This window comes from Streptopelia decaocto (genome assembly GCF_964273445.1).
Source record: "Streptopelia decaocto genome assembly, chromosome: 2".
Taxonomy (NCBI): Eukaryota; Metazoa; Chordata; class Aves; order Columbiformes; family Columbidae; genus Streptopelia; species Streptopelia decaocto.
This window is the reverse complement of record NC_138655.1, coordinates 35,362,069-35,383,294: the sequence shown is the minus strand read 5'-3', so window position 1 is coordinate 35,383,294 and position 21,226 is coordinate 35,362,069. Positions and strand designations below refer to the sequence as shown.

Below are 21,226 nucleotides of genomic sequence, written 5' to 3'. Positions count from 1 at the left end.
GGTATCCAGTCAGGGTCAACCCACCACAGGCACCAATGTTGTTATCTCTATTTTGTAGTTAAGTAACTGAAACAGATCAAAACCTCCACAAATATGGGTGGCAAATTTGAGAAAACCAGGATCCTTTTTTTCAAAACATTTTCCATTATATACAACTTAATATATCCTAAATGAAACTTTTTGTGCCTTCAGATACAGATTTAAGCACTTAGTGCTTCTACAAATGGCAATTCTGGTTATTGCTCATGTCTATGATCCAGAATATGAAGAATGCAAAATTAATGACCAACTGGGAGAAGTTTCGTTTAAGTCACTTGCCCAACGTTGCTTAGGAACAGAGGCAATGACAGAATCCAGTTTCTCAAGGAAGGACTCCACTCTGTAATGTCACATGAGTATTTGCTTTCTTCATACAGGCCCTCACCTTAATCTCCATATTGCTTCCAAATTGGCATCCTACAAAAAATAGTCATATTTACTACACAGTCTTGGTTCATTACCAAAGAAACCAAGTCTGTGCAATAAATGACACAGATATGACAAAACAGAAAAGCTAAAGTATAGGAACCTACATATAAAATAGGTATTAACTGTATGTACATCAAACCTATGTCTCAACTCAAGCAAAGCACAAGTAAGATTTATATAGACACTGAAAGCTAACCACAGGCTCACATCACAGGCTTTTTGCACTTGGGCCTAAGCAATTTTCTATGTACGAACCTACGAACCTGCATTTTCAGACCATTATGCAGTCAACCTGAGAAAGCACAGTGCTGGACCTAACATCCTCCTGCTTCACAGGCTGACTCAGGACTGCAAATCAGGAGACTGATACATTATAAATAAGCTTTCTGGAAAGCACAATCAAGTCCTGAGAAAATCAATGTTTACATTACTTCCTGTCTTTCTTAATCATCCTTTTTTTGGAAGACAGTTCTGTAACAGTAGAATTTAAGAGTTTGTCTTTTGTATTAAATGAGTACAGCTATTACATAATGCTTTGTTGATGCTAAGGTCAGACTCTACCTCACAACTGTTTTCTTGTGCCTAGTCTTGGAAACTGCCAAATTTCCATAGTGGGATTTTACCAGAAGGATGCCCTTCCCCAGTTCAGCATAACTGGAAGAATGGGCTATAACAGGCAATGTATTTCCCAAAAAGAAAGTGGATTATTAACATCCTTTAAGTTCTGGTTACTTGAGTTCAATGAGAAACACTTAGCCTGGAAGATGTTTAGAGATCAATGAGAATGGTCAAACTATTTTACAAGAGCAAAATACATGGGCAGTCTTTACCTAGCCACAAAAACAAAAGACCTATCAATACAGTGGTGCAGGTCCTAGAGCAACTTATGCAATATGACGAAGTTGACACAAACAGGCTTTAAACAGGCCATAACTGAATTTAAACAGGAGTTCAAAATGCTTCCAACTACCTGATGAGTTAAGTTTTTCCTTCCATTTGGAGAGGGAGTCAAAAGAAAAAAAAAAACCAACACACAGTTCTTAAGAGTAACATTGATGACCTTGTGGAAAGACAGTATGACATGGCTGCCTATGTTAGCGGAAAGCTGAATCAGATGTCACCAATTCAAGGTCGCTTTTCTGAGCCCTGCAGGAACAGCAGACACACAAGCCACTGCCACCAGGGACTTCAGAGTCTGCACTGGAAACACCAGCCCTCCCCAACCCATGGCACTTCGCGCTCACTCGGCTGGAGGATTTACTTGGTACAAATGAACTTGTGTCTCAAAATTGTACATAACTGAAAGGAAGTGGGGTGGGACCACGCAATGGCAGCATTACTAGCTCATGCATGAGTCAGCTGTAGAACAGCTTCTCTGAAATTTGGAGTGGGGGCTGCTTGCGCTAGAAACAGAGAAGTCTTTGATCTGCATCAGTCCCGAGGGGCTACTCGCGGGTTGTATGTGGGTGGGTGAAGCACTTACCCCTGTGCTATGGTTTCCACTATTGATGCAGCCAGCTAGGCAAGGATTAAAATATGTTATTCCATCTGATCCACAGACAGGCTCGTACTCATGAATCTTACATCCACAGTTAACATTACAGCTCCCAGTCAGATTCCTGTGGGCCATGGCAAGAGTGGGACTAAAGAAAAGAAAAAGCACATACTAGTAGAGCAAGCACAGATACCCTGCTGTTCAGAGGGAAAAAACATCCTACTCATTAACACTAGAACTGAGAGTTGATTATCAGAGAAAGACTACATTAACTCTAGGTTATGTACATTATTTAAACAATATTGAAGAGAACCCAAGGTATCCTTGCTGTCAACTAAAAACACAATACAAAAATAACACCAAAGTTTAAAACTTGTATCTTATTTGCCCATGTAATAGTTGCATTTTCACCATGTTTTTTTCTCCTTTGGGAGTTAAGACACTGCTATTTTAGGTATCTAACCTAAGCAGTGGAAATTTGTTGCTGATTACTAGTGAAAGGCTCAGTGAAGAGTAGTAAGCATTATGTGAACTAATAGGCATCTCTTTCCACACAGCCACAACTGTTCAGAAAACTTAATGCTTGTAGTATTTATATGCAAATGTGAAATCTATAGGAATCTCTCTAGATCTGGAGGAGTGCTGTGCTGTCATGAAATGTCTATAGAAGAACCACTACTCCACTTTCCTGGACCATTATGCAAAATCTTGCCAGACACCAGTTTTCTAGGTCCTCCCCAGAAGGGTTTGGCAGTATGCTCAGAAGGAACTAAAGGGAATTTCAAAGCTGAAGGACATGCACACACCAAAAATAAGGATCTTCACTGCCTATCACTGCTGCTTCAGACAGGTGGTTGAACAGATCTCAACTGCCATAGCAGGGAAATTCATCAAATATTCACTGGCAAGCACCATGCCAGCCTGGGCATGTCCTCACCACCGGATGAATGTGCAAAGGGACCCCAACCAAGGCAGCAGCTCATGGCACTCATCTGAGCTCAGCTGCTCATGTAACAAGGCCTGAAGTGAGACAGCTGCACTGAGACAGCTACAGGTCTCTCTCAATGCACCCTCTCTTCCAGCTAACACCTCCGCATGGTGCGTCTGGGTCCTTTCTGAAGAAAGCAGGTCACTCAGAAGCAGTTTTGGTCTCCTCAGTTGATACTGCCCTGGGTACTGGGTGTCCCAAAGTAAGACGAATTCCTAAAACAGAACCAATACCAGACAACCTGAGCTGCCACAGGGCAGCTGGTACAACCCAGTGTGCAATTCCTGGCTGGAATTGAGATTTTATAAACATACAACCTCACTGTAGCTCTGCTTTACCATATCAGTTGCACCATTGCAGCTCAATCCAGAAGTGACCTCTTACTTACCTAAATACCTCTGTCTAAAGAAATCACGGTTCCTGAACTGTGCACCCGCGACTCCCTCTTCACTGCATAAGGTGATTCCAAGCCACTGAAAACTGAAAAGCAGCTGATATCAAAGTTTTCACCTGCAGCTTTCCCTGTTACTTCGGAAAAAACTCATTTTATTATGTTACTTTCTGCCATAGAAGCAATCTAGGCTTTTAAGGGCTATTTTGTGTCTCAAAGTACCCAAATGTTAGGGACTGCAATATGCAGTACTGCAATGCATGAGTTTTCTGGAAGACAGAGGGCCAGTTTCAAACCACTTATTTTACAGGTTGTAATTTGCAGTACCTAAACCTGAAAGTTTTTAGTTCTTCCAGATGCCAAAGTCAGAAAGGCAAGTTCTGTAGGGAATCAAAACAGCTGGCACCTCTGAAGATCTCCAGAAGTTCAGAACATGGAAGTGAGCACCCAAACTCCCTCCTGTGGCATTTTGGCTGGTGTCCTGGCCAGGGAAGGTGAGATGGGAGCCGAGAGTGATGGCAAGACCAGATCAGAATTTGCTTTGAAGACAACGATCACAATGATCAGTCCAGTGATCACACAGCCAAACCACACAGGGTTTTATTTCACTGGTACTGGAACTCCTTGGTTTGTCTTTAGCTTAGTCTGAAAGGTTACTTTGAATACTTCATGCGCCACCCTTCGCCAGTGTTTCACAGACTACAGTCACTCTGGCCTCAATCCACGGAGGGGAACAGCTGCTGGATCCTCTCCCAAGAGGTTGGATCTGCCTAGCTCCGTGACACAAGGCTGTCCCTCCTTTCTTTTCCTGGCTCATGTGTTTAAACTAGCTGACACTTTTTTTTTCACAAATGGAAGCAAAAATTGTCTCCCATTGCACCATTTATCCATTAGTCCACTGATCAGATACGAAAACCCAGCTTCCAAAGAATATTGAAGCAATCTATGCAAGGCTAAACATGATAAAGAGAAGAGATTGCATAAGCATAATTTAAAGGCCATTTCCAGGGACTAGAGCATATGTACGAAAATCCCCAACTCTGGGAGAAGACTGTGCCCTTTGCCTCCTCACACCTGAGTGGCAAGTGAAGTTGCAGACACCATCCTATCACTGCCTGTGGTCTGTGTGCAGTCCAGTCCAGAAGACCTGAATTTCTGAAAACAAATGCCAGTTGGACCACTGCGGAATCTGCAAAAGCAGACAGAACTAAGTACTGAGCTCTGTTAGGGCATGAGTATTTGCACATGTGCCACAGGTAAAAATCTTGCCTTGGGAACTATGTTGGTATGCAAAACATCTCCACACTGTGCACTGCAGCATCCTGCTGAATTAACTGTGCTGCCCTGTTTGCCCTGCTCTCAGTATTGCTCAATGGTGCCACAGAGAGGCCACTGTTGATTAAAGCTAGCTCAAGTATCTCTGCTCTGAGCAAATCATTAGATATCCAGGGAATTCTAGCACCTCCTCAGCCAGGCAGGAGTTGAAAAGGAATTTGGATTGAGTGTGTGGCTGTACCCCCGAGATCCTATACACATGCTCATGACCATCATGGATGCAACACCCCATGAGGGCTGCCGTTTGCTTGCCTTCACATCTGTAATGCATAGGCAGGACTGCTGTAAAGGTAAGCAGCTAGTATGAGACTTTCCATGTCCCAAATACCCCAAGGGATTTTATTCTGCCCCCATCTTCTACACCAGAATAGACCAAAGACTTGGCTCAGGGGCCACACTACACACAGTGCCTGTCACCCATGTCATCCACCACCTCACCTCCTGTTATTAGTGACACTAAGGAGTATGACTGCTGCTTTGTGGTTTCCACTAGACTCATTTTTAATGGTTTTATACACCACTATTTGATTTTGCTGATTATGCTTGTCCTTCCAGCTGGGCACTTTCGTGGCTGATCAAACGTTACTAAGTAGCTCTTAAATATTTATTGACTGTCTACTAATCACACTAATCAGGTTCACAAATTTAGCTTTTGGAGCTACTTTGTACTTTATGGTCTAGTTGGATGTTAACCAAAGCCTTTCCGAGTGTTTTCTTTCTTGCACCATAAACAAACAAGTCTTAGAAACAAGTTGCAGCTTGACCAGGAAATTAAATATCCAGGGCTTATATTGGTTCTGTCGCCTTCTCAGCTATCAGCTGGAACTTGTCTTCTTATATCACACTGGATTCCAGAAAGCAATATGCAGCGACATGTCATACAGCAACAGGCAGAGTTTTTCAGTAATCTCTCAACAGATGGAAAACACCAAATGATCAAAACACACCTCAGGAACATACTGATTTCAGCAGCACAGCAACAGAAGTTTTTCACACCAACAGGAAAGGCTGATTTTTTGGAGTTTCGCAAGCTCCTCAGTGGCCTGCTGAGCTGGATGCCCTGGATGCCTGAATACCTGAGGTGAGCAGTGGCTCACCAGCTGGGCCTGGGAGACCCTCCTGCCCATGTCCCTACTGCCAGGGTTACCCTCTGCAACCTTTCTCACCCTGTGAAAGGCATTCTTCTGACCCCTTATCCCTCCATCATGTAAAACCCTTTACAGAAGCAGATGGGTCGTGTTGTTCAACAGGCAGGAGAGCCCACTCCATGACTCGCCTTGCTTACTGAACTCACTTCAGCAGCTCTGCTGAACATTACCGTGACACAGAGGTTAGGAGATCAGCTTAAAAATAAAGGTTAATAAAATCAGGTACATGAGAAACTAGAAGCATTAAACTGGAAATTTAATTGAGACTACTGTGAAAATTTAATCTCGGGGCATTTTTTTTTTTTATTTCCCTGGAAGAAAGCTGAAGTTTACATATATGCAAAGTAAATATGCTCAATTAATAGCAAGCTACCGCAAGCTGTGTCTCTCCAGCTTCCATCACCTTTGGTACCTCAGCAAATCACTGTAAGGTCTATTTAGGGAATTTTTTTTGTTTATAGTAAGTCTTTCATGCAGAGAGAAAACTTTTTTCATCCTTTCAAGAACAGGTGATACACAAAACTATCTACTAACTCTGTTTCCAAAAGCTCATTATCAGACAGTTGTAAGAGGTTCATGCTTTTCATCTTTATTACCTTCAGTGTTCAGTTATTGTTCACTCCTCTTTCAACAATGGGAAGCTAATGAAGGAAAATGGAATTTATATGCTGGGGACATGAAATCTCTACTGACACATATCCACATAACCCCATTTTCTTCATATGTGGTCTGCCACATAGTACATATTGTTACAGATTTCTATGAACACTCCTCCCAGGAGGGGATCATTTTTTTCTCAAAGGTAGATATTTTTCCAGCAACAAACTGAACCGAAATACTCTACTAATCCTGCCTTATGACACTATGAAGCTGCCTGATCTCCACAAAGGGAAACACAGTGCTGATCCCTGCACAGCACATTGCAGATTTACCTGCATTGGTCAGAAAAAGCAGGCTCTTATGGAAATTGCACCAAAGATGGTTAAGTCCTGCTCATGAGCTGGCTTGTGGGAAAAGCAGCTTAGTTTCAATGCCCCCACCACTGTAGACACAGGATGTCTGAGAAGCAGCTGCCCTGCCTGTTTCAGCAGGTACAGATGCTGTTGACCCGCAGCACAGCTTCACCTGAGCTGCCAAGGACACCCGTCATGCACACTAACAGAAACCAGCCCCAAACAACAGCATTTCCTGAACTATTTGTTCAATTACAATCAATGACGTTGGTCCTTTCATTAATAGGATTCAACTGTAAGTTTGCTAAACATGTGTGCTGGGACAAAACCCAGAGTCCCATCTGACAAATTGCATTTGTTCACTTCTCAGGGAGACTGTTCTGTGTCTCCATGACATGATGCTGGTAAAGCTAATAAAGAGAAGACCTTTATTAGATGCCAGTAACAATAAAAGAGGCTCTAGTTCCTAGCATTTTTTTTTTCTAAATCCTGTTCTCCTCTCCAACTATAACTCTCTGGAAGGCTTGTGCTATAGGAGTAAAGTAAGAAAAGGGAAGGTATAAGGCAAGATTTATTGCCTGAAGATTTTAGAGCTGTGACCTGTTATTTCAGATACCTGGACTTGGACTGAAACCTGATTGTGCTGGCAGTCAGTGTACACATATTGGAAAAAAAAGGTGGACCCCCTTCCCATGAGGCTACAAGCTAAATGAAATACAATTAAAAAAAAAAACAAAAACAAACAAACAAAGCAAAAACGAAAACCAAAAAAACCCAGGGCCTGACTATATTTTGGTAATATCTAAACAAAGAACTGTTTTGCAAATGGTTTTATTCATATTTATTTAGATTGCTGTAGTAACCTACAGGACAGGACAGGACAGGACAGGACAGGACAGGACAGGACAGGACAGGACAGGACAGGACAGGACAGGACAGGAAAGGAAAGGAAAGGAAAGGAAAGGAAAGGAAAGGAAAGGAAAGGAAAGGAAAGGAAAGGAAAGGAAAGGAAAGGAAAGGAAAGGAAAGGAAAGGAAAGGAAAGGAAAGGAAAGGAAAGGAAAGGAAAGGAAAGGAAAGGAAAGGAAAGGAAAGGAAAGGAAAGGAAAGGAAAGGAAAGGAAAGGACTCCTCACCACATAAGTTCTATAATCTTAATATTAGGCTATATGATAAAAAAGGATTATCTTAATTTGATATCAATATTTTTGGTCTGGTATTCAAAGACATTCTGGATGGCAGAGATTTGCAGTCTCCTTGTTGGCGAGCAGCTGGAATCACAGCAATGATGCAATTTTTGTGTAGCTGTCAAACAAGGGACCCTCTCACTGTCTTAGCTGGATTCCTTCTTTGTTGTTATTGTTCTGATCCAATTAGTCACTGCTTTCAATTTAATGGATCCAACTGGCTGATTGGACTGAAAGAGATACAAGAGGTAACAGAAATCTAAACTGATGGTACAAGAGGAAGCATAGAATGTTTTTATGTTTTTAGTGCCTCAGTAAGTCAATTGCCATGCTTTAACTAAACCTTAGTTGCACCAAAACAACAGAAAGTCATCTAAAAGGCTCTGTTTGGATTCATTACATATCAGAAATGTGAGAGATGGAATTGAACTAATCCGGGAATCTGTCTTTATGAGTAAGTTCCCCATGGAGCCTGTTTTAGTTCCCTTATATCACAAAACATGGAAGAGACCTGAAGAGAGGCTGTAAAGAAGAGGGAGACAGGTGGTGCCCAGTGTCAGAACAAGAGACAATGGGCACACACTGAAACACAGGAGGTTCCCTCTGAACATCACAAGACACTTTTTCACTGTGAGGGTGACCAAGCACTGGCACAGGTTGCCCGGGGAGATTGTGGAGTCTCCATCCTTGGAGAGCTTCAAAAGCCATTTGAACAAGGAGACAATTCACTGGTTCAGGTCTTCCCATTCGGATGCTGGTTATGGTGCAAGAGAAGGGATGCTGTATAGTGGCTTGACATAAGGCTCCTTACTCTGTATTCAAATATCAAACATGCCTTCAGTCACAAGGCTGGGGCACGGAACAACAGGTTCTAAAATGCTGAGATGTATAATAAAGAGGTGCCCTTGACCTCCCTGATAACAGAATTGCTGACTACACAGCAACAACAGCAAAACTGCTTGTGCCCAACATAAAACAGCTGAAAATCCTTGAAAATGCATTCTAATCTGTGCATGCCTCCAGGTCCCATCCACTTTCTTGCAGATGGTACAGTTAGAAAAATACGGAGTTATGAAACATACTCTGCTCATCAAGGAAAAATAACTACTTTTTAAATGTAAAAGAAAAGCAGAACTAAGCATGTTTGTCCAGGGAAGATTCAGAAAGGGAAATCTCCCATGGGGTATGTCTGTGCTGCCCAGTGTAGCTGAGATCTCTGGGCTGGGCTGCTGCCACCGCGGGTAGCTCAGACATCAGACCTGGCATTGCCATATTAAGGCAGAGCATGGGGCAAGATAATTTACTCTGAACCAAGTAGCTACAGTGTTTCTCCTATCCAGTCTAGCCTGTTGAACTGCCTTTGATGTCCATAGTCTGCATTGGGAGAAGAGAATGTGTTTTATTAAACCTCAAATGAAAACATGCTTTTTTTGTTGCATGTATAACATTCTTTGATGTCTGAGGAAGAGTTGCCCACCAAGTAAATTATTTGAAACTATCAAACGATTGACCACGAGGATTAAGAGAATGTTCAGCATATCAGATGTTCAAGATAAATTTACGTGTAGTGCTGCTTCTTTATTATCATTTTGTTTGATCTCTGCATTAAAAAAATCGCATAGGTCTGAGGCTGCAAACTCCTGAACCCTGCTTTATAACACGCTGGTAATTCTCAGTTTCTGATGATGTTACAATCTGAGCATACTGATTCTTATACTGATTTCAAAGAGTTAGTATACTTCAACATTTCCCAGAATTTTGCCATTACTGTCTCCCACCTCTTGCCTCAATGAGAACAATTAGATGAAGGTGGTAAAGAAGTAATGCTAGTGCACTTTTCGAACAGCTGTGAATAGCCTCCTATTTCAATTCATGCTATGTGTTTACTGCAAATGTTATTATTTACTGCAAAAATGAAATCAGATACTCTTACATTCAAGTGTGAATGTTAAGTGCCACATAACAACAGTTTGCCATGTTTTCAATTTAGAAATAGATATAAATGAAATAGCACTTTTTCACAGACAGAAAAGAACAGCCTTCTTATTAGTCAGGCAGTGACACTCTGACTTGCTACACAGCTCAATTAATTGCTATCTGAACTTTACATTTTAATTCCTAATAATTTTTATTTCCTCATCTACGCCCCCAGGCTGTCACAGGGTGGACAACCAAAGCATTCCACCCCTTTTCCATCCCCATTCTCTTCTTCTTCAGCCCATGATGCTGAGACCAGGATATATCACCATACTATTTCCCTCTACAGTCAGCTCCTCAGCATCAAGTTTTAATTCTAGATATTAAGAATACAAAGCAGTAAATCACATTTCCATGAGCTCATGATTTTCAGTTGCTGGTTTTCTTGCTCTAAGATTAGGGTTTGACAGCAGTGTAGTAACACCCAGCAACATGTAGCACAAAATATTTTCTGTGTAAACAGTGCCTATTTTCTTCCTCCCTTGCTTCCCATTTATCCTCTTTGGTTTTCACTTGGCTTGCTCACAGCTCCACTGTAGTTGTTTTTTTCCCTGTTGGACCACCTCTTTTCCTGCTCCACACTTCTTCTACACTCTCTTCCAAACGTCAAAATGTCAAAGAGTCCAAAACTGAGCCTTAAAAGCAAGATTTCAAATGGACCTGATAACAGCACTTGGCCATAAATAAAAGGCAGATGCTGTCTCAGATCTAAAAGCAAAGGGAAAAACATTGCTTCAGATATGTATGTGGTGTTCAAATGCTTGCGCCATTGTTGTGTTTAAGCTACATGAAGAAAGTAATTTTGGAGAAAAGCTAATGCATGAAATAAGAAAGAAAACATAAGCTTATACCAGGCTTCTGCGGAATTACCTTCCAGTGAAACACTTTCTCACAACTTTTCCACACTGTCTTCCTTCCTAATGTCCCTTATTTCTTTAAAATGCCCATCCATGCATTTCTTAATGTCACAGCTTAAAACCCTCACTCTCAATACCCTCCCACATCCACTCCTCCTTTTTCACGACAGCCTTCTTCATTCTCAATATACCTTTAAGGGTTATGATCTAGTCGCTGTCTCTATGATGATACAGCAAGGGCTGGAGGCCATTCATACAACCAGCAAGGGGTTCAGAAGCAGCACACACCACTAATGTTGTAGCACGTGCCCAAGTGATTCCTCTCAAATAGGGACTGAAGACCTAAGAGACCATTACGGTGACAATAAACAAACCTATTCAGAAAATATCTTTATAAACCCTTCCGTATTTTCTCAGTTTTCATCAGCAGGAAAGAATATTTTGAAACACTAACTAAACTCTAATCAATCTACACAGGATACTATTCTTATTTTCTAGTAAGTCACTGAAGTCCACTCATGCATTTTCCCATCCCTCTAAAAGGTGAATTACTACATAAGCTTCACTATAAACTAGGTGTAAAACCAAAGGGCCACATCGTAACAGTGTGTGTTTATATTACAATACTTGCCAAATTGTCATTTGAATATATGGCTTCTTCAGTACATCATCCATCAGCATTTTTTACATTTCTTTATAAGGCTTTTTGGAAAAAGTTGGTTTTGCCACAGATAATTCCAAGGTACTTACCCAGTTGTGTAAGGTATATTTATTCCCCCCAGATTAATGCTTTCACATCCAACAATGAAGAGAGTTGAAAAGCATAGCAGAGATACACCACTGCAGATCATAGCCAACTTCGCAGACTCTCTCGCACCAAGTTTCAGCTTTTTTATAATGTAGCCGCCTAGGACAATCCCAACACCAGCACTTGGGACAATAATCACACCTGCCAGGAAGAAATTTGAGCAACCTTAAAACAGGACCTACCAAAACGGAATAACACGTAAATATTGGCTTCATTCCCTAATTAGATGACTGCAAATGCTGTACTGAGATCTCCATTGTCTGTCAGCAAACTGAGTCAGACTTTTCAAACCTTTGGAGTGTTGTCAAAGAATTAATAAAAGCCTCCTTATGATATTACCAGCAGCCAAGGCACTATAAGAGAACTATTGTCCTTAAAAGCAGAAACATTGCTTTGTATTTATTTTAGAATGGCGAGAAGGGATACACATTGCGCCAATTCAATCACTGAAAATTTGAAGAAATCCAGATTTGGACACAAATCTTCCTCTTCCTGCTCTCATGATTAATCCCAGCCAGGATCCCAGAAGCCTTCCCACCTTGGAGTGCATGTACAAACCCGGCTCCAAATTCTGTATTCTGGATACTCTGCTCAAGTTGAATATCACTTTTTTACACTGGCAGCCCAAATCATCTCAGCACAGCAACAATGAGAGCAAACTGATCAAGATGAAAGAAATTAAGATACTAGAAAAACTATTAGGATAGGTTTAAGACACAAAAAACAAGCCTTTGAAATTTCTGCCACTGCTGCAGTTATAAGGTGGCAGTTCAGCAACACATCACCGGGCTGTTCTCACTTCCCAGGGCCTGAGGTGGTGGTGTCAGTGAATGTCTTGCACTTCTTAGCTTCCCTTGGCTTTTGCTTCTGACATGTGAGAAGCTCTTTAAATAAGGTCTTTGCTAAAAAATATGCATTCCACATAAATATGGAATTTGAACAACTTTTGGCAGCTGCATCTAGGGAGAAGGAACTAAGCTTTATAATCCAAATTCTTAAAGATGTTGGTCTTCTTTTTAAAGACGCTGGTAAGACTGTCACTTGCAAATATCTAATATGACCGCAAAGCATTCTCATTCTCTGCTAATTTGTCTAAAGGTGAAGGGGAAATCATATTTATCAAAATGTTGAGATTACGAAAGTGAAAATAAGAGGTAAAAATAGTTGCCATCTTAATTACACTGCCATCACCAATGGCATTACAAAATCAAACATCATTTTATTAGGAAGATTCTCAATAACAACAATATGCAGACTTAAAACCAGTCTTTCTCATAAGAGCAGAATTTAAATGTATAAGTCTTTCTAGGAGAATTAAATTATTTTCATGAAGTTCAAAGCTGTTATCTCTCTCAAGCTGTTATATCTCTCACTTTCAATGACTGAATATGAACAAGGGAAGCAAATAACGCAAATCCTTTCACTTGCCCTGAAAATGTTCTCTCTAGGTGAAAATGGTAACTCAGCTGAGTCCACCAGGCATTACCTGCTCTATGAAATCTGTGTCAAAGAAGCTCACATCCATGCTGAAGACAGACTGGGATCACTTGCAATGCCTTCTAAAACACCCCTGGCAGGTGAACCAAATTCCATGAACCAAATCCACGGCTATATAAGGTATATGAAGCAAGGGTCTTACCCAAGGCAAAGGCTTGCTGACCATAAATTAACCTCAGTACTTTATTCTTCTTCCTTCCATCTTATAGCTTAGCTTTGAGTTCTTAACATCTTTTGGGACTGAATTTACCTTTTCTTTCTTATTCTCCTGAGAGCATGGATATTGGAAAAGCCTTTCACTAGAACTGAGACCGTACCCTGTCAAAACTCAGCATGTAAATACTTTGTGAGGCATTATGTAATGGTTCTTTTCATTAGTGAATTATACTGTGCTGCTGTTTTCATCCATCCTCCGCCACACAATGAGGATCAGAATATTAAAGATGAGGAGAACATGAAGAAATTGCCTGCCAAGGCTTGCTGTCATTCAGGGAGCTGGAAGGACAAAGGGAAACCTACACAGAAGTATGAAGACTAATTCCTCCACACAAAGTGGAGCTGGGAATGGAAAAAGTGTCTCTCTGGGAGAAACTGCAAGGGCAGGAGCAGATTTTGCTGTTTGCAGTGAAGGCAGCAGAGACAAGTGCAGATTCCCTCCTGTGCGTCAGGAAGCCTGACAGGTTCTTTTGCTCTAAGTACAAACTCTTCATCCTTACACACCTCTCTTTCCACAGGGGATGTGAAATCAGAAGTGATGTACTGTCAAAGAAACACATCTATTCCAGTGCACTTCCAGATGAGCTTCCAGGGCAAAGCAAAGCATGTACATCTAATCAGCACATGCATCCTTCTTTTTCAAAGGCATTTAGAGGAATAAAGCTTAAGATCTGATCCTAAGCTGTTGCACTGCACTTTCCTTCATTTCATAACGAGAGCTTGGCTTACAGGAATTGTGTGTGTGCCAAATATACTCATGGGTACAGTGCTCTTAGGTAATATCAGCTTTCAGTCAGCAATTTTCAAGCTTTGTCCTTTTTGCTGTTGTCAGGATGCTGCAGCACTTCAGGCTTTCCACAGCAGCAAAAGATTATCTTAACAGCTACTGTCTGGGAACCGAAAACTGCAATATCTGCTAAACAGGCTACACTTTCAAAGGGAATACTTTGAGATTTGCAAACCAATTCTGTCTGGGATACATAATATACCTTTTCTAAAACTAAAGGTAGATCCAATGTGTTTGTAACCATTTTAGCAGAAGTGACAAGAAAGGTGCTTTGTAATATAGTGTGGGGTTCTTCCAATTACAAATTATTTGAATTATAACTCTCTTTTTCACAAGTCAACCTGCAAGCAATGCACCTGAATTTTTAACCTGGATTTGTCTAAGATCTACCTGTAACCTAAAGTCAAAGTTGTTTGGGTTTTGGTTTTGGACCTGAGAAAGCCAGGAGGCTACATGCCACCTGCTCTGCACATGGAAAACAAAACTCTGAACAAGACAAAACTGCAGCAGAAGCTGCACAAGTTCAAGACATGAAGTTTAGCACATGGCATTTTTGATGACAATTAATGTCAGGTTTGTTTAAAAATAGAAACAAATTGAGACTTAATTAAAGAATTCCTGCTATTTAATTGAGATGGAAAATGACCAATAAAACATTTACATCAGTAACATAAGGAGATTCAGCAAGCACATGTATTCATCTGGTGATGTACGTACGAAGTATAGATGTAGTATAAATAACATTTAAGTTAATTAATTTTGCTGACCAGAAGTTTGTAAACTGGACATGTCTTTTACAAGGTTAGCCAGTAGCAATCTAACACAGAATCTCCAAGTTTCCTCTTCCCACTTTTCCTGCAATTTATAAAATGAATAACAGCTTTAATGCTAAGTTTAGGAGCCAGGCTTGTGGAAGAAATGCTTGCTTGTCCGTATTGCACACCCATCTTCAGCTATTTAATCTCCTTCTTCTGGCTCATTACAATAGTCTTTATCAAGCAATTTACAACAGTGAAAACAACAGATGTTAATAGCTTCACACCCTGGACAGGGCCATGTCATTTTTATCTCTTTTGATGTACTGACTGTTCAATATTTTGTCTGGCAAGAATGTTTCTGGCTTACCCTGAGAATGAAGCAAGTTATAGAGCAGCAATCCCATCAAGACTCATTACAGCGAAATGCCTATCTGTGTGTAGCTGCTGTAAGCTTCACATAGAATCATGGTCCCATCAATCAGCGTTCCCTCCTCATATACAGAACACAGAGATCTCATGCCCTGAAGAAAATCTCATCCCAGCAAGCTCTCAAACAGAAGGCACCACATGGTGCTTCTCTGATGTTTCCCCTCCACACTGCAGAAAGACTCCTTGCTCTTCTTCCAGTCACTGCAGGTGCCACACAATTCCCATGTGAGGTGTCTGACTCTTTCTTCTACTGCTTTTTGCCTTTTCCTTGGCTGATGACCCTGAGCAGCTTCATCCCATACTTCCCCCCTGTTCCCACAACTCAGTCTTCACTCCATCACTCCTTCTTGTGTACTGGAATTATGGGGGAGCAAAGAAGTAACCTGCCTAGTAATCAGCAGCTATTCTATACAGGAAGCTCTATGGAGAATTCAAAAAGATCCATATAAAGACAAGTATCTTTGATGCAACCAGGAAAGAAGGGAGACAATCTGCATGACATAGGCCCCAATTCTGCACAATCTGTACAAAGATTAAAATTTTGTGGTTTGTAGCTCTGTTAGAAGTTGGATGTGGCTGTACATTGCTGAGACAGAAGTGCCACACCTGCTAAAGAGGGGTCTCGGACCCGAAATGATGGGTGGGAAATGATTTGGGGAGCAATCCTAACTAGACTAGATCATTGTTCATTCAGTGTTAATAAGTAAATATGGAGAAAACCACCAGCCTGGAGAGGAGAGATAACTGAAGGATGAGACAGATAAACTTGTCACTTGACAGATAAACTTGTCACTGGGGAAAAAAAGAAAGATTAGGATATTTTAAAGTTCAAAGACAAAGTAAAATTCACGGAAAATAAGAACAGCTTTAAAAGATCCTTTAAAGTACACAAGTTGCAGTAATGCCTATGGGTTTTCTAGCTTGTTTTTGTTGCATTTTTCCCCCTGAAAGACAACTAACATATTAGAAAATGTCTGTCCAGGCTTACGTAAGAAAACTCAGCCCTTTAACAATATAAATGGGTTCGTATTTTACTAAGCACACATATAACAGCAAATATCAAAAAATGGCCTGAATATCTAATCAAATGCACAAAGATAGATCCAATCACCTGTTCCAACAAGCACATTTTTGGTCAATTAGTACATTGATTCATTTCATTAGTCAAAGAATGCCCACCCTTTCCACATTACACTACGTGGCAATGCCTTACCAGTATAGATGCTGGCATTGGAAGCTGGGATGCCAAACTGTGACTCGATGAACTTGGGAATGAAGGTAATAAAAGCTGTGACAATGGCACTCTCAGCTGTGTATGACAAACTCACAAAAAGGAATGTCATGTTGCTTAAGATCCTGACAGCTGCTCTTGGAAGCTCTATAAAATGACAAAAATGACAAACGGATGTTATAAATAATGAGCGAGAAACAAAAGCAAACTGAAACAAAACAAATTGATTTTCTTTGAGATGGACTGGCAATAATGGCTTGCTAGCATCTGGCCACACTTGCTAAGCGGAAGGGAGAGTGCATATTTGGGATTGCAATCTTTGTTGTCCGCTCTTACCCTATCTCACTGCCTCACCCCAGGGCTGCAGTCCTACTTTTCACAAATACAACTGAGGTCTGTTTTAACAAAACAGTCTAGAAGTTACAGGGTCTACATAGTAACCCTATAAAGCAAAACAAAAATAAAATGTAGTGATTTTGGAATTATTCTGATGTCTTTCTTTGAAATTTTCTATGAGATAACAGATACCACACTGCTGAACCGATAGTACAGAGTTTTGCACTCCAAGGGAGGAAAACACAGCACTCCGTTCCCCTGTAACTCTGCTTCAAGGACCATGCTTGGAAAATTGGGATAATAATACTATAATTTGAGAAGGGAACATTCTCCTACATGATTTAAAAGTATTTACAACAGATGCAAACAAAGCATACTGAGAAAATAATGTCAATGATATCAATGAATCCCAACATACCTTACTGATGGAATATTCTCAGAAGGGATAAAACAATCAATCAAAAATGAAAGCACATCATTACCTTCAATCAAAAAAGTAGTCATAGATGTTGCAATTATCTTCAAATCAAGTATCAAAACTCCATGAAATTCAGCACTGTACTTAAAGAAACACTTAAATACTTTTAATTCAGTCCTGTAGTGACAAAAAATTATCATCGAGATAACGAGATGATGATAACTCTGTTGAAGACTTAATATTTTCAGATTACATGGTGTGATTTTAAATATGTTTCTTTTTTTTCCTTGGGGCTTCTAATGACATCAGATTTTCTGTTCAAGTGTTACATGTAACCTTTTATGGGTTGGGTTTTTTCATGCTGCTTGAATCAAAGCCCATTGAGTGCAATGACAGGAGTGCCCATTAGAAACACAATATGTTGAGTAAGAATTCCTGAATGAGAATTTTATTGATGTTAAAAGTTGTCAAGTCAAAAATCTGTCTCACTTCATCCATTAACTCCAGTAGGTTATCTGTATTAAAGCAAACAGAATTTACACTCTTGACATGTCAAAATTTGTCAGGCTGCAAATCAGCACCTAAGGTGTCTGACTGTATCCAGTCTTAGCTTATGCCAGCCATCAAAATTTATGCTGAATTCATTATGAGTATAGGTTTATAATTTTAATGCTCTCTTGCTGCTTCTATGAAGAAACATATTAAATGTTAAATACTAAATTTGGTGGAAATAGGTAATGAATAAATCATATTAAGAAGCACCCTTATATTTGAATCTTAATCAGTTTTAGCACTTACAGATTATTTTTTTTTAACGTGGCACTGTTTGCAATAGAAGAACAGAAAGAAACAAGGTAACAGGAGTATGAGACAATATACTACCAAAATGAATAAATTGAAACTGTAATGCAACTGTACACCTTCAGAAACTACAGTAGCAAGTACAAAGATAAAATAGTATCAGCATTTATTGGCAAATTTGCTGCATGTTCAAAATACATCTGCTCAAAATTCATCTCATTGTTCATGAGAAAATGAAAGAGGGAAAAAAAAAATGAAAGATCTACAATCCCATCAGTCGTGAGCCTTCAAACCTCATGAGCTTTGCCTTTGTGTCTATTTCTGGGGTGGCTTGGGCTGGGTTGGGTTAGCTGATGGGGTGTTAGATGCAAAAAAGAAACCAAATGGCAAGAGACAAGAGTCTCTAACCCAGCTTTTGTGAAGCCTCTCATAGAACTATAGAATCATAGAGTCGTAGAATGTCCTGAGTTGGAAAGGACCCACAAGGATCATTGAGTCCAGCTCCTGTCCCTGCACAGGACAACCCCACAGTTCATACCATGTGTCTGAGGACGTTGCCCAGTCTCTTCTTGATCACTGTCAGGCTTGGGGCTGTTACACCTCCCTGGGGAGCCTGTTCCAGTGCACTACCACCCTCTGGGTGAAGAACCTTTTCCTAATGTCCACCCTAAACCTCCCCTGGCTCATCTTCCTGCTGTTCCCTCAAGTTCTGCTGCAGGAGGATTTCCCCAGGGACAAGGTGCAGGACCAAGAGCTTCTCCCCCTGCAGGTAGTAACTTGCAGAAGACTGGGTATCACAGAGAGAAATATCATTTTATTAGGATGATGTACTAAGTGCTCTTTGTAGAAATGAAGTGGAAGTCCTCAGCCAAGGGCTGATCTATGCTAAATCCAGTATTTTAAAGGGCCTGGTCCAAATATCATAATAACCGGTAAAGTTAAGCCCTTCCTGGTAAAACTGAACTTCAGGAAAATGTATCATTTAGAATTTTTTATCTAAAGATACTAAAGAACTAACTAGGTAAAGAGCTGCAGAGCTATCAAACATTTTGTTCTGGTGTTTGGATGTAGAGCTGTACTTTCTGTTGACTCCTACTTGCATCTCATCTAAGCAGTCAGTCTAAAGGTCATTATTAATTTCAAAACTAATTATCATTTTCAAATTGGATTTCTACTGATAAAAAGATAAAACTCAGTGTCTTGGAATAAGCACAAGTTCTCTTACATTTGTGTGAAGGATTCTTCAGGGAACAGCTCTGCTGATTACTGTCATTTTTGGCATGAAATAAAACAGATTATTCCTGCATGCTGCACTAATACGTACCACCTGGAGCAGTTGAGGGTTGAAGCTCTCCATGACTTATAAAGAATAATTGTCTGGCATGCAAGGAAAACTTGCTATATAGTAAGAAAGTTGAAAATAAAAATATATATTTAGAATTAGGCTTTCCCTGATTTCATCCGATGGTTACAGTCAAATCGTGTATGACAGAATCTGTACTACACTTCTGAATTTAGAAACATATAATAAAAATGCACTGTATTTCATTTATTTCAATCACACTAATTCTAGTAAAAAGCAAGAATGCTAAAAACTTCAAGGATGCTTTGTACTACATAATCAATCATGCATTTAAAACATTTCAATGTCACATTATTTTTGTCTGAGTAGCTACAGGCCTAGGCTTTGATTTCAAGGCTATTATTAAACCTGTCTGGTTCCAATTTTTAGGAGATCTTCAAAAAACATCTCTTGTTTTTGCAAGTGTGTATCAGAAACAAACCTATGAGAACTTGCAGCCTCCCTCATTCAGTCATTTGAACAAATAAATCTCTTTCAATTACATTCCTAAAACTAAAATGATCTTTCAGTATGGCTGCAACCACGTTTACTCTTCAGTGCAGTAATTAAATTCTTAAACATCCTCATATTCTTTTTAATAACCTAATATGTAACTAAGAGTAAATTGAAACCTGCTTTGCTGGACTGGTTTGCTAGTCTAATGGCAATTTTCTTCCTTTCATGGTCTTTGATAATATTTTTTCTCTAGTTAGCACTCATTTTCTTTCACTCGTGTGCCAGACCACTGATTGATTCATGGTAACGGAAAAGTATAAGCAAAATATGCAAGCAACACAAATATTCATAAATACTGCTATAAGCCAAACTCTTAAAGCACTGCAAACTGAATTTCAATAAAACCTCAAATATTCTGACTTCACCTCCTACTTAATAATTTAATATATTTTCTTCTGCCCCTGTTACTGCACATCTAGGCTAAGGCAGTACAAAGGATACAACCAGGGGAATAATCCATGCCAGTCTACAGCACTGTCTTCTTGTAGTTTATCAGCCAAGCCCCTTGTGAGGGTGATGCAGACATTAGCCAGAGGACCTCCTTTCTGCTGGTGCTCCAGGTCTGGACAGCACTACCCAAGTCTGCAGCTCCGAAGGAGGCTGCCACCACACTGAGGTCTCAGGGGCATCCCCTGCTATTATGTAGTATAAGGCAGAGCCAAGATTTTAGACAGAATTTCTGATTTGTTTATCAGAATGAAAATGAGCATTTTCAATCACATACGACTGCTTTAAATACATTCTGCACAGGGCTAGTCACTAAGTTCTAGAATAATATTTTGCCATGTATTTCATTATCCACTCACATACCATTTCAACAACCTCACTCAACTCAAGCATTTTCAGGACATTCCTTAAGTACCTGGGTGGTGGCCAGATCGTTGAACAGCCCCTAATATCCCATCAAGAGTAGAGAGGTTCAGAGCAAGTTTGATCTGATTGTTACTTTTGTTAACTTGACTCTGAGCAGCTCCTCGAGGCTCCAGCTAACACTGCTCATCACTGCACAGGGCCACACCAACCTTTTCTATTTTGAGCTCTTCAAGATGGTCTAAGAAAGGGCGAGGGGGAAGCGACTCGCTCAAGGTCAGTGGCACAGCAGGATCTCCAGCCCACAGTCTGCTGAACTCTCTGACATTTACAGCACTCACCAAGCGCCTCGGCACACAGATCACTGTTGTCTCCTCCTCTTCTGATCCCTGCCAACTAATCCTCAGGTACTGCAGAAACTCCAGCTACAACCACAAGCTCCTTAGGAGTTTCTTTTACCTTTCCTGATGCCCTGAGAAG

At 40.4% G+C, this 21,226-nt stretch overlaps 1 protein-coding gene across 1 annotated transcript in view; it reads right to left on the bottom strand.

Annotated features, from left to right (window-relative positions):
- Nucleotides 1-21,226, bottom strand: part of SLCO5A1 (solute carrier organic anion transporter family member 5A1) — a 78,406-nt gene that overhangs the window by 13,491 nt on the left and 43,689 nt on the right. Inside the window, exons 5-7 of the mRNA XM_082046954.1 lie at nucleotides 16,506-16,670; nucleotides 11,548-11,746; nucleotides 1,952-2,111 (exon numbers count right to left, since the gene is read on the bottom strand). Coding sequence (XP_081903080.1) covers nucleotides 1,952-2,111; nucleotides 11,548-11,746; nucleotides 16,506-16,670 — 524 coding nt within the window. The remainder of the gene's footprint in view (nucleotides 1-1,951; nucleotides 2,112-11,547; nucleotides 11,747-16,505; nucleotides 16,671-21,226) is intronic.